The following is a 14,331-nucleotide window of genomic DNA, read 5'->3' on the forward strand; positions in this document are numbered from 1 at the left end:
CATCTCCTTCAACAACGAGAAAACAACTTCTACATTATCTTTATCAACAGATAACAATCTACATAAAAGTTGTTTTTTGTAAAGTAGTTTTAATGTTTCAGAATCACTTTGGTACACTGGTAGTAGCATGGATGTCACATTAGGAGATAAAAGTTTTACTGGAAACATCCCATTCTCTCCCTCTTAACAGTTCAGCCAAAGGATGGGTTGGCACATTATCCACCCTTTTTTTTTTTCTTCGGGGTTAAAAATGTTGCCATACCAACCAATGAATTTTCAGAGTTCGCCCCTGCTCTTTTCTGACTTTTATTACTTAATGGAACACTGATATTTTAGAAGAATCTGACATTTTTTGATTTTCCCATGAGCAGCAAAGGCATTTTATGGATCCTGGTAGCAACTGCACAAACTGATATTGTTACTTGCTCTTTACTAGTTTTATATGCTGGAGATGAACTCTTTTGCCAAGAAGAAAGTGTTTTTGATGGTAATTATTTCCAATTTAATCCAGTATCACCAGCATTGTAAAGAAAGTCCAGGTCATAATTATCATCCAGTTATTTTTTTAAACCACGACTAAACAAAATTGCTGCATTTACATCAACTGACATTTTTTCAATTTGTATTTCCCACTCACAAATTCCATGATGAGATTCAAATCTGTACAGCCAAATGTTACATGCAAAAATGATTTATCACCACCTATTTTTTATTTAGCTGTACTTCTTTTCACAGAGCAAAGGAATAGATATTGGTTGCGCATTGATCATATCTGTAAAAACCAATAATACAAAGCTTCTTCCAAAAGTTCACTTTTCAGTTTCTTCATCACTCTTTGATGTTCACTCCTGTCCTCAGTATCAAGTTTGCAGGATTGATTATAGTAGAAATATCTACACAATGCATATCAGCTAACTTATGACTAGTTTCTCCTTTTTTTAATGAATCAATTAATCAATAACACCATCCTCTTGCACTTTTGACATTTTTAAGCACAGACACGACACTTTGCAGTGGCATAATGACTGGCAACTGTAACACAAAATAATGACAAAATTATTTGATAGTGTAGATAAAAAATATACTCAACAAGAGGCAGCAGAACACACACATAGAAGATGGTTGTAAGTGGCAAGCTTTTGGAGCCAGTGGCTCCTTCTTCAGGTAGAAGGACTAAAGGGGAAGGAAGAGGGGTGAAGGAAAAGGACTGGAGAGGTCTAAGAAAAGGGGTAGATTTTGGGAAAGTTGCCCAGAACCATGGGTCAGGGGAGATTTACTGCATGGGATGAGAAGGATAGATACAATGATGAAACATGTACTGTGTAACTCAAACAATAAAGAAATGCATGGGGCAGAGATCGTGTGGAGTGCGGGGTGTGTTTTGCCAGCATGACATTTCCTTGCACCACAGATAAAACTACAAAAATATTTGCTCAGTGTTGACAATCTGGATACTCACAAATCCATGTAACTGAGGCTCAGATGATCGAGTCTCCACTGTAACCTTAAATTTTATGACATATTTTCTGTTAATAAAATATGTTTCTTCAAATTACTGAAGCCAAGTAACTGTTACTTCCTGGATTTTCCTCATACTCTTAAATTCTTTACGCTTTATCCCATTTACTTATTAATGTGCTTGATATATTGAAATAATTCTCATCTTGCACTCAAAAGAGAATAAATCACTGGCACCGTCCCAAAGAAGTTATAAATTTTGCTTCTACAATATTTTTTGCAACATCAAAAGTAAAATAAAGGAGAGAAACAACAAGATCAGATGCTAAGTGGCCATCTGGAGGAGATAAAAGAAAAACCCATACCATAATGCCCAGTGATAACACGATAGAAATGATAACAGTTGATTAATGATTAATGTGCTAATTTTCTTCTCCTGCATCGTTCAACCAGTCAATCAACCATGACTTATTAAAGTGCCAATTTGGTTATATTCACACCTATCAGCATTTGTTTTCTTTGGAATTGGAATTGTTATATTTTTCTTGAAGTATGAGGGTATTTTGCCCTGTCTCATACATCTTGCACATCTTGCACACTAGATGGAACAGTTTTGTCATGGCTGGTTCACTCAAGGTTATCAGTAATTCTGACGGAATGTTGTCTACTCCCAGAGCCTTGTTTCAACACAGGTCGTTCAATGCTCTGTCAATTACTCCTCGCAATATCCTATCTCCCATCTCATCTTCATCTACATCCTCTTCCATTTTTATAATACTGCTCTCAAGTACATCTCCCTTGCGTAGACACACTATGTACTCCTTCCACCTTTCAGCTTTCCCTTCTTTGCTTAGCACTGGTTTTCTATCTGAACTCTTGATATTTGTACAGTTGCTTCTCTTTTCTCCAAACACCTATTTAATTTTCCTGTAGATGGTATATATCTTTCCACTAGTGATATATACTTCTAATTCCTTACATTTCAGCTCTAGCCATTCCTGCTTAGCCATTTTGCACTTCCTGTCAATCTCATTTTTTTAGTTGTTTGTATTCCCTTTCACCTGCTTGATTTACTGCATTTTTATATTTTCTCCTTTCATCAATTAAATTTAATATCTCTTGTGTTATTAATGGATTTCTATTAGGCCTTGTCTTTTTTACCTATCTGAACCTTTGCTGTCTTCACTATTTCATCTCTCAAAGCTATTGATTTATCTTTTACTGTATTTCTTTCCCTTGTTCTTGTCAATTGTTGCCTAATTCTCCCTCTGAAACTCTCAACAACCTATGGTTCTTTCAAATTATCCAGGTGCATTTCCTTAATTTACTATCTTTTTGCAATTTCTTCAGTTTTAATCTACACTTCATAACCAACAAATTCTGGTCAGAGATCACATCTGCCCTGGAAATGTCTTATAATTTAAAATCTGATTCCGAAATCTCTGTCTTAATATTACATACTCAACCTGAAACTTTCTGGTGTCTCCAGGTCTCTTGCACATGTACAACCTTCTTTCACGATTCTTAAGCCACATGTTAGCAATGACTACATTATGCTCTGTGCAAAATTCTAGCAGTTGGCTTTCTCTTTCAGTCTTTTCCCTCATTCCATATTCACCTACTTTTTTTCTGATCTCCATCCTCCTACTATCAAATTCCAGTCCCACATCACTATTAAATTTTTGTCTCCCTCAATTAGCCACCAGCTTTCCTGAATTGTGCATGTGGAAATCCTCCCTGCAATATATCCTATATTCCCATAACCCCCCCCCCCCCCCCCCCCCATGGCCTCAGCCTTTGTTAGTAACTGTTCTTCATCCACTCCAGCACTACACAGCCTTCTATTTCGCCAATAACCTCACACAGTCCTTTTACTTCTCTCCTCCCCCCCCCCCACCCCCACACCCCCTCAGCCCGCCCTCCACCCACCTCCTGGCTGCCCTATCCTCTCCACTCCTCATCCGTGCCTGTATGCTGCCACAAGCAGCACTTTACTGTGCCACACCCCTATCCTGCTATCCCTCCCTCTCCCTCCCCAGCCTCCTCCATAACTTGAACAAACCAGATTTCTTCTCCCATCATGCACAGTTACTCGCAGACCGGCCTAGCGTTTTTGTTGTAACTGTTTGGTATGCAACATCTCCACTATTTGGTGAGAAGCAACATTTCCCATTTTAGATTTTCTAATCTTCCTGTCCAATTAATGGATCTAACATTCCACACTCTCATCCATACAATGCCAGTTTAACATAACCTGATGTCAATATTCTCCTGAGTGGCCCCTATTACCAACATTTAAATGACATAAAATGGAATTAAAATGATGTAAAGTTTCACAAACTCTTTCCTTAATTACATGCAAATGTTTGATATCAGTAAATTCCTACAATGATAAGAGTCGTCTTCTCTTGTGCCAATGAGGTTCTGACAGGTACTTTACTCTGGAGATTTTATGTGTATACTTGCACCCTAAGTACCAGACTTCTTTACTATCTTTACTGTGTCTTCTGCAACTATGATGTTCATGATGTCATTATTCTATTTTCCAATATTATTCAATATGGTCTTTGTTGCATAGGTCTGTAAGACTATCAGTTATATTCATCAGTTCTTCCAATAGTGACTGAAAAACTCAACATGTTTCAATAGTGCTGTGACTCTCTATCATTGCAACACGAGATGAAGGATATCCTATCCAAAATCCTACCATCCAAAGCAGTATCCCATTATCTATTCCTGTAGATGATCCAAGTGCACATACAAACTCAACCTTCCACTGCAGTCTAATAAGAATCATTTTCAATCTTATTGAGGGTCGAGGGGCAAAAGAATGTAGTCACACTATACACCCATTGTTTTATAGTTACAGTGCAGTGTTCTATATTGTTATGGTTCATATTCAGCCAACTACATATATTAATTACCACTGCCAAACTGTAGCTAACGCAAACTTGATCAAGTTGTTCAACATGCTGCACACACTACGACACCATGGACATCAAAGCTGCTTCAGTGCCTGTTCCATTTAGATAAAACATTATTAGTGAAAAATTGATGTTCCATTCTTTAGGCTACACAGAAGTTAGGGGAGGGACAAATAATGCCCACCACTCCACAATTCAACCACGAGTGGGCACCAGTGAGAAAACAATGCTATTGCCACCTAGCAGAACTGTTTGGTAAAACTTTTATGTGTAGAAGCTGTGGCTGAAGATGAGTACTTACGTGCCAACCAGAGATAGAATTTGTAGCACTAGTTAAATTTTGAGCCATCTAAGAAATGATTACTGTCTTACATCATGGTGATGTGATTCATAGTTTATCTGTGAAAACATACAAAAGTGCAGCAGACATTCAATCCTCCTCCTCCTCCTCCTCCTCCTCCTCCCCCTATCCCTCTCTCTCTCCCTATACCACCCCCTCCTCCTCCCCATCCCAAACCCCTAGTTTTTCTCTCTTTGGTTGGACATGAAGTAGGTAAAATCTGTGATTAAATTGCTTTTGATAAAATTATATTTCGACATATAATGAAATTTTAGGAAACAGTGGAGCGATTTTTTTTTTAGTGCACACACACACACACACACACACACACACACACACACACACACACACACACACACAAATAATTCAACTGAAACATGAGTGAGTAGCTATCTTTTCCTTTCCATAAATATTGTCTTAACTGGATTATACTTATTTTCATAGTTTGCACTTTAGTGATTAATTAAATTGTTCCTCTAATGTTGAACTATCCAATTTGTTCGTAATTCAGTGAAAATCTTTGAATATTTTGTCATTTTGTAGCCAGAAATAGTTTTGAACAATTTTTAGTTTCAGTTCTATTCCACACTGCACTGTAATTTTATTACATATACTCTCCCTTTTCCCACCCTCCAAATTCCAAGATGAGTGTTTCATAAACTAATTTTCTGGGATTATGCATAAAATTTTGTTTCAATAATTGAAACTTGTGTTGATGGAGATTCAAATGATGGTTTCTTGCAGAATGTACACAAAAAGCACTGAAGCCACCAGTAGTTTTGCTATACTGAGAAAAGCATTTAGTGCTGAGACTGCAGAACTATTCCACTGTGTGTCACATGACCACACTGCATGCAAATGGTTGCAACTGTTTTCAGATTCTGAGATTTGTATAAAATTCTGTCCTAGTTATGGGAAACAGTGTCCTTGTTGGGTGATTCTTGTTAAAACTTAACAACCGTTTCTCTAATAAGCCACCCCACCAGTACCTTTACAAAACCATCTTTCAAAAAATACCCACCCAGTCTTTATCTCCACTTCAGTGTTTTGCTTTAGTATCTGCTTCACACATTATTACTATTATTATTATTATTGTTTCCAGAACGAGATTTTCACTCTGCAGCAGAGTGTGTGCTGATACAAAACTTCCTGGCAGATTAAAACTGTCACATCCATTATGACTAACCAGGCTGTTATGCCATGGTCGGTTGATGAATTTTGTCTCAATTCCCAACGTTTCGTCCCCATCTGCGGGAGACATCTTCAAGGGGGTCTGTATTTCGATGGAAGGTCCAACACACCCACTGGCTCACTACTGACTGCCACTAAATTCTGTGTCCACGCGCTCCCGCACCGCGGCGCGATATCACATGTTTTGAAAACGTCAGTGCAATTGGCCGCTGTCCGCTGCCGTCGACTGCCGTTGCCACCACCCAGTAGTGGACGGGTGGTACACATCTTCTTTAACACCGACGTGAAATTAAACGGTATATGGATGCCAGTGTTAAAGATGATGTGTACCACCCATCCACTACTGGGTGGTGGCAACGGCGATCGATGGCAGCGGACAGCGGCCAATTGCACTGATGTTTTCAAAACACGTGACGCTGCGGCGCGGGAGTGCGCGGACATGGAATTTAGCGGCAGTCAGAAGCAAGCCAGCGGGTGTGTTGGACATTCCATCGAACTACAGACTCCCTTGAAGATGTCTCCTCCATACAGGGACAAAACGTTGGGAATTGAAACAAAATTCATCAACCGACCATGGCATAACAGCCTGGATAATCATAATGGACATGATATTTCCAGCCGTGAAAGTCTAAATTTTAGTATCAGATTAAAACTGTGTGCCAGACCGAGACTCAATCTCGGGACCTTTGCCATTCGCGGGCAAGTGCTCTACCAACTGAGCTACCCAAGCACGACTCGCACCCCGTCCTCACAGCTTTACTTCTGCCAGTACCTCGTCCCCTACTTTCCAAACTTTACAGAAGCTCTCCTGCAAACCTTGCAGAACTAGCACTCCTGAAAGAAAGGATATTGCAGAGACATGGCTTAGCCACAGCCTGGGATGTTTCCAGAATGAGATTTTCACTCTGCAGTTGAGTGTGTGCTGATATGAAACTTCCTGGCAGATTAAAACTGTGTGCTGGACCGAGACTCGAACTCAGGACCTTTGCCTTTCGCGGGCAAATGCTCTACCAACTGAGCTACCCAAGCACGACTCACGCGCTGTCCTCACAACTTATTATTGTTGTTATCATCATCATCATCATCATCATCATCATTATCTTCCATCAGTTTGAATTCCCTTATCACAGGCAACTCATTGATTTCAGATACAGGTCTACATTATGTTAAGACTATTGGTCACTGGGGTCCTGGAAACCATAACATTTATTTTTAATTCTAATAACTTTAATTATGCTGAGCAATACTTTGATAGCTTCATGTGTGAAGCCCAACCATGCACGCTTAACCTTGTGACGTTTCAAAACACCTAACATCATAATATGTGCATAAAATTCTTGCTCCCATTCTTTGTATTTAATTCAACTTTCTTAGAATTCAATGGACCGTATAGGTCTGGAATTATTTGTGCATGTATTACACAATCATTAGTGTTGTTAATGTCCTGACAGTTTCAGTAATAGTCACAAACCAAAAACCAACATGGTGTCATTGACTTTTGCTGTTATCCTCTACTATTATGAGACGCTACTACTTAGCACTACAAAAAAGCATGCAGTTTCTACATCAGTTCAAACATGCTGCAATAATATGGTTATACAGTTCTAAATGAGTGCCAGAAAAAAACTGTGAATAATGAAATAGTAACAAGCAAATTTTGTTATTGCTTCTACATAAGCACAGATATGGTTAGGAGACTTAGGCAATGGGTCACAAAATATTCTACATCTGTGGACACACTAATGTGGGCTACTAATTGCACTGCCATTCCAATGGTTATTGTACAGAACCTTACCTCAACTGCTGGTGGCCGTAAGTGGAGATGAATCAGTGATGGATATTCAGATGCCATTAAGTTTACTGTTTTGTCAGGGCACACTGATTTTAATCTGCGTGAAGGAATATTGAGTAAAGGAGGATATGGAAATAAATATTCCACATTACAAAACTGTTTTTCTGAAGGGGAACCTGGAAAAAATAATAATGTAAGATTCAATTTAATGTGAACTATATTACTAAGATACACATAATATTTGCAATACACCATAATATAACAGATGAGACTCATATAATGTAGTATATGATACATGAAACTAGTATACGAGCCAATAGGCTATAATTCCATTACACATATTTATAGGTACATCTTTACTTTCAACTTGCACCAGTTATTGTTAAATGATATTTAATGCACTAATAGAGAATATAAATTATTTTAATATAAATCCTGTTCAAAGATTTGCAAACAGATGACAACAATTGTTTGTAAAATACCCATGTACAAATTAATAGTTTTAAACAGGAGATGAAAAAGAGTAATCTGTGTAAGATATTAAAAACTGTCACATGGAACTACCACAACTGTAGGCAAGTGAAGGACCAGAATGAATTTTCACTCTGCTGTGGAGTGTACTCTGACATGAAACTCTGTGGCAGTATAAAACAGTGTGCCAAACCAAGACCCAAAACCAAGAACCTTTGCTTTTTATGGGAAAGTGTTCTACCAACTGAGCTACTCACACACAACCAACGATCCTTTCTCACAGCTTTACTTCTGCCAGTACCTCGTTTCTCACCTCCCAAACTTCAGAGGAGTTCTCCTGGATAGCCAGCAGAACAAGCACTCCTGGAAGAAAAGATATTGCAGAGACATGACTTAGCCACAGCTTGGGGGATGTTTCCAGAATGAATTTCACTCCCCAGTGGAATGTGTTTGTTATGAAACTTCATGGTAGATTAAAACTGTGTGTCAGACCAAGACTCAAACTTGGGACCTTTGCCTTTCGCGGGCAAGTGCTGAATCAACTGAGATACTACTCATTCTGGAAACATCTCCTGGGCTGTGACTAAGCCATGTCTCCACAGTATCCTTTCTGTCAGGAGTGCTAGTCCTGCAAGTTATGCAGGAGAATTTCTTCTAAGTTTGGAAGTAGGAGATGAGATACTGGTGGAACTAAAGCTGTGAGGACAGATTGTGAGTCATGCTGGGGTAGCTCAGCTGGCAGAGCATTAGCCAGCGAAACGCAAATGTTGTGAGTTCTAAGTCTTAGTCTGGCACACAGTTTTCATCTGCCATGAAATTTAAAGTGAAGGACTAATTTAATTCCATCCAAAATTAATGTAGGGTAATAGTAGCTGTTAAAAATACTCATGTTGTAATATTTGGAACTGAAAGCATCTATATTTGATGAACTAATAATAAGAACTATGTTTATGTTTTCTACTGTGCATAATGTTATGCTGAAATAATTTCATATGTACCACTCATCATTGTAAACTAATTAAAATACTGTTTCTAATAATGCCTAAGGCTGATGACATTCTGCAACTACTGTGGAGTAGTACTGGTTGTTGTATTAGAGCACTGCCAGTCAGACAATAATTGCTATAGTAAGTTTTTAGCAGCAAGTTTGTGGTTCTTGCTATGGAATGAAGTTCTTCTAAGGTTCAGTTTGTAAGTTGATCAGAATAAAATCAAAAAGTTATTTATTACATGGAATTTGAATTTTTGTTTCAAAAGTTACCATACATGAACTGCCAATGTAATACCAGCATATTCCTATAGCAAGAACCCAAGAATGCTGCAGCAATTAGATAGAAACATCAACAATTCTCACCAAATGAAATTACCATCTAGCTAGAAATAATGAATGTAGCATTATCCATTCAAACAACTGGTAATATGAAAGTAAATTTGCTGAAGCAGATGTGACCAATAAAGTGAAAAATTTGGATTTCATTAATTTATTCTCACAATTTGTTTAAGAACAGAGTATTACAACACACAATATTTTGGTGCAGATATTACACAACACATCCATTGTGTGATAGTATTTGTTGTCTTTTCCTATACAATTTATAAAGTAAATATGTGTCATTTATTTTATGTCTCTTAGCCTTTTATACATCCTTGGGAGAAGCTATATAATTTATTAAGAAAGTAACCCAATACATTCCTTTTCTGTAGGTCAACTGTTCCCCTTGCCACAAAATGTTCTCCCTGGAATGGCTGTTAACACCAAAGCAATCAATGTAACATGATTAATTAGAAACCAGATTCAAGAAAAAAAAGGTCCAAGTTTGGCCTCTCAGAAATGCCAAGGGCATGAGTAACAGAACAGAATGTTATTTGGGTGTAACCTTAATGATGAGTCGCTCCATGCATTCACCTCAAGGAATTTAGGGAAGCCACATAAAACTGGGGTCACCACATAGGGATTTGGAGCCTGGTTTCCTCAGTACACTTCAGGCCACCTCATTCAGTAACTGGGTGCAATTCTTTCTTCGTCTACTCAAATCAAGAATTAATTCAAAGTAAATGAGAGCTCAGGTTCTTCATGAAGGTTGTTATTTATTTATTTATTTATTTATTTACTTATTCATCCAGTGATAATCTGATGATATAGTATTTGTCATCACAACACCATGAAAGGAAATCATTCAAATACACTGGCAGGAAAAAAAATCGCAACACCAAGAAGGAGTTGAGAGAGATAAATGAAAGTTGGTAGGCATGTTTCTACACTTGGAAGATGACATCTATTCAAACTTTGCACCAGTTATGTAAGAGTGGCACTTTTAGTGCCACTATGAGGATGCAAATTAGGTTTGCTTTAAATATGTGCAGTAATGGTTGAGATTGGACATCACGAGTTGATGTTAGTCAAGAAGGCATTTAAGAAGATGAATCACCATTATCAACAGCTCACTGAGTTTGAACTACATCATGTGTTAAGGCTACTAGAAGCTGGATATTCCTTCTGCAATACTGCAGAAAGAATTCGCAGGAATGTAGCCATTGTACATAATTGCTGGCAGTGGTGGTTATGGGAAAGTACGCTTGCAAGAAGACCGAGTTCTGGATGGGGAAGACAATCATGTTTATCATATGGCTGTGGTGCATCATACTGCAGCAGCAGCAGCAGTTTGGGCAACAACTGATACCACCATGACACAACAAACTTTTACAAAATGGCTACTTTAAGAACGACTCAGAGCCAGTCACCCTGTAGCATGTATTCCACTGACTCTAAACCACCACCGTTTGTGAGTGCCAGTGACACTATGCGTTGATTAGGAGGAAGCCAGTTGAGGAGCTGTCACCAACCTGTCTGTGTACTATGCACACTGAACCTACATCTGGAGTTATGGACTGGGGTGCAAGTTCGTATGACAGTAGGAGCATTCTCGTGGTTATCCCGTACTTCCTGATTCCAAATTTATACACCAATCTGGCAATTCGACATGTTGTGCTGCCATTCATGAACAGCATTCAAGAGGGTGTTTTCCAATTGGATAATGCTCATCCACATACTACTGTTGTAACCCCAGGTGCTCTACAGAGTGCTGAACTGTTGCCTTTGGCTGCTGGATCACCAGATCTGTCTCCAATCAAGCATGTGTGGGATCTCGTCGGACCACAACTCCAATGTTATCTGTAACCAGCAGTGACAAACCCTGTACTGACTGACCAAGTACAACAAGCATCAAACTCCATCCCACAAACTGACATCCAGGACCTGTCAAACACAGTGCATGCATGTTTGTATGCTCGCTTATTAAAGTACCAACATTTTACATTGCCAATGGCTTTCCTTGCACTTATTTTAACCTGCGATCTTGCAATGTTAACACTTAAATATGGCACTTACACAAATATATATCCAAAATTTCATTACTTTACATTAATTATATCTTTGTGTTGGGATTTTTTTCCACCACTGCATATAGACGTACAGAATACTCGCATATAAGGATGTTTTCACAAGAATAAGACATGGTCATCCATGCCTCGCTGAAGGATCTATTCCAACTTTTGCCCAAAATGACTTAGGATAACCTTGGAAAATGTAAAGCCCCTATTACACGATGCACCTAATCCATACACCTATGCAGCAATGCCCCAAGTGGGCATATCTGAAACTACAAATTGGTTAACGTAGGCCTACACTATGTGATCAAAAGTATCTGGACATCCTCAAAAACATACATTTTTCATATTAGGTGCATTGTGCTGCCACCTACTGCCACGTACTACATATCAGCGACCTCAGTAGTCATTAGACATTGTGAGAGAGCAAAATGGGGTGCTCCGCGGAACTCACAGACTTCAAATGTGGTCAGATGATTGGGTATCACTTGTGTCGTATGTCTGTATGCGAGATTTCCACACTCCTAAACATCCCTTGATCCAATGTTTCCAATTTGATAGTGAAGTGGAAACGTGAAGGGACATGTACAGCACAAAAGTGTACAGGCCGACCTCGTCTGTTGACTGACAGAGACCGCCGACAGTTGAAGAGGGTCATAATGTGTAATAGGCAAACACCTATCCAGATCATCACACAGGAATTCCAAACTGCATCAGGATCCACTGCAAGTACTATGACAATTAGGCAGGAGGTGAGAAAACTTGGATTTCATGGTCAAGCAGCTGCTCATAAGCCACACATCACACTGGTAAATGCCAAACAATCCCACGATTGGTGTATAGAGCGTAAACATTGGACGATTAACAGTGGAAAAATGTTGTGTGGAGTGACGAATCACGGAACACAATGTTGCGATTCGATGGCAGGGTGTACGTATGGTGAATGCCCAGTGAACGTTATCTGCCAGCGTGTGTAGTGCCCACAGCAAAATTTGGAGGCGGTGGTGTTATGGTGTGTTTGCATTTTTTATGGAAGGAGCTTGCACCCCTTGTTATTTTGTGTGGCACTATCACAGCACATGCCTACATTGATGTTTTAAGCACCTTCTTGCTTCCCACTGTTGAAGAGTAATTCGGGGATGGCGACTGCATCTTTCAACACGATCGAGCACCTGTCTATAATGCGCGGCCTGTGGCGGAGTGGTTACACTACAATAAAATACCTGTAATGGACTGGCCTGCACAGAGTTCTGACCTGAGTCCTATAGAACCCCTCTGGGATGTTTTGGAATGGCGACTTCGTGCCAGGCCTCACCAACTGACATCGATACCTCTCCTCAGTGCAGCACTCCATGAAGAATGGGCTGCCATTCCCCCAGAAACATTCCAGCTCCTGACTGAACATATGCATGCGAGAGAGAAAGCTGTCATTGAGGCTAAGGGTGGGCCAACACCATACTGATTTCCAGCATTACCGATGGAGAGCGCCATGTACTTGTAAGTCATTTTCAGCCAGGAGTCTGGATACTTTCAATCACATAGTGTATTACACCATCCACATGGGCTATACCTGGTGCACATGTGCAGTAGATGATAACAATGCACAAAACGCAAACAGAACAGTCTGATATCTTGTTAAGTCGTTCGTTCTTCCACACAAAACACAAGGGGCGGCATGTGACATATTGGAACATCATTCATCCAAAATATTTATGTGAGCTCAATGTTCCTATTTAATAAGAAATAGTTTTTATCATTATTTATTAAGTGAGTGTTTGTAGGTTTCTACTGTTCTGAACTACAGACTCAACAGTTAGTTTTGTATTAAGACACTTGGTTAAACAGGTAAAAGTACATATAAATTTACATTTATACACCAGTTTGCACATGGAGGACCCACTTGTTTTTGTAACTATTGCTCTGGCAGTGGCAGTAAATCATCTTATTAGGGCACGACAACAATGAAAACAAAAAGTCAGACATTGTTGAGTTCGACTCTGGCCGAAAAAAAGGAATGAAGGTAGAGGATTATACTCGCTACTTATGAAAGAACTGATACCCAAAGGTCCACTAGAATTTCAGAACTTCGTAAGGATGGATATGGCCTGTTTCGGTAAGCTGCTGTTTATGATAGAAGACGGATTTAGCAAGTGTGACACAGTCATGAGGGAGGCTATCTCACATTCTCGAAAGAAAGAATTAAATCAAATGTTTACATATTTTGTGATCACACCAGCCTAGACCACTGATAAAATACTGGTAAATGCCCTGTTATGTTGCAGGCTGGTTGTAACATTATGTTCCCTGATAAATGGGGAATCTTTTAAGAGTCTGGGTTTTAGCCACAGAATAGCACAGCCCACCATTTCAAAAGTTGTTGTGGATGTATGCACTGCAATTTGCAGCACTTGAAAGGACCAATACTTAAAGGTGTACTTGTGTTATTTTTCCAAGTTTTGAATATACGGTATATAAGGGCTACTCAGAGTTTTTTCAGTACTCGTCTATCGCACTGGGCAAAACTACACGAACTTTGTTGCCTATCATTGCCTGTTTTTCTTTTCTGGCATGCTGAAATAAACAAGAGATGCAATCAAAATAAATATGAACTTTCATAAGTTAAGCCTTAACTGTTAAGGCATTACAGTACAAATCGAAAATCACCGTGTGGCATTATATGCATATTACTCAGAAAGAAATTATTGCCGACCAATCGTATTATGATACAGCGAGCCACATGTATGCCTTTCCTCACTGTATGCCTAAAT

General features: G+C 39.1%; 1 protein-coding gene across 2 annotated transcripts in view; it reads right to left on the minus strand.

Moving 5' to 3' along the window:
• LOC124805137 overlaps positions 1 to 14,331 on the minus strand; it is a 167,715-nt gene that overhangs the window by 60,889 nt on the left and 92,495 nt on the right. For both annotated transcript variants that reach the window (XM_047265600.1, XM_047265598.1), the window contains exon 6: positions 7,709 to 7,881. In XM_047265600.1, the coding sequence (XP_047121556.1) occupies positions 7,709 to 7,881 (173 nt within the window). The remainder of the gene's footprint in view (positions 1 to 7,708; positions 7,882 to 14,331) is intronic.

This window comes from Schistocerca piceifrons, chromosome 7 (assembly GCF_021461385.2).
Source record: "Schistocerca piceifrons isolate TAMUIC-IGC-003096 chromosome 7, iqSchPice1.1, whole genome shotgun sequence".
NCBI lineage: Eukaryota > Metazoa > Arthropoda > Insecta > Orthoptera > Acrididae > Schistocerca > Schistocerca piceifrons.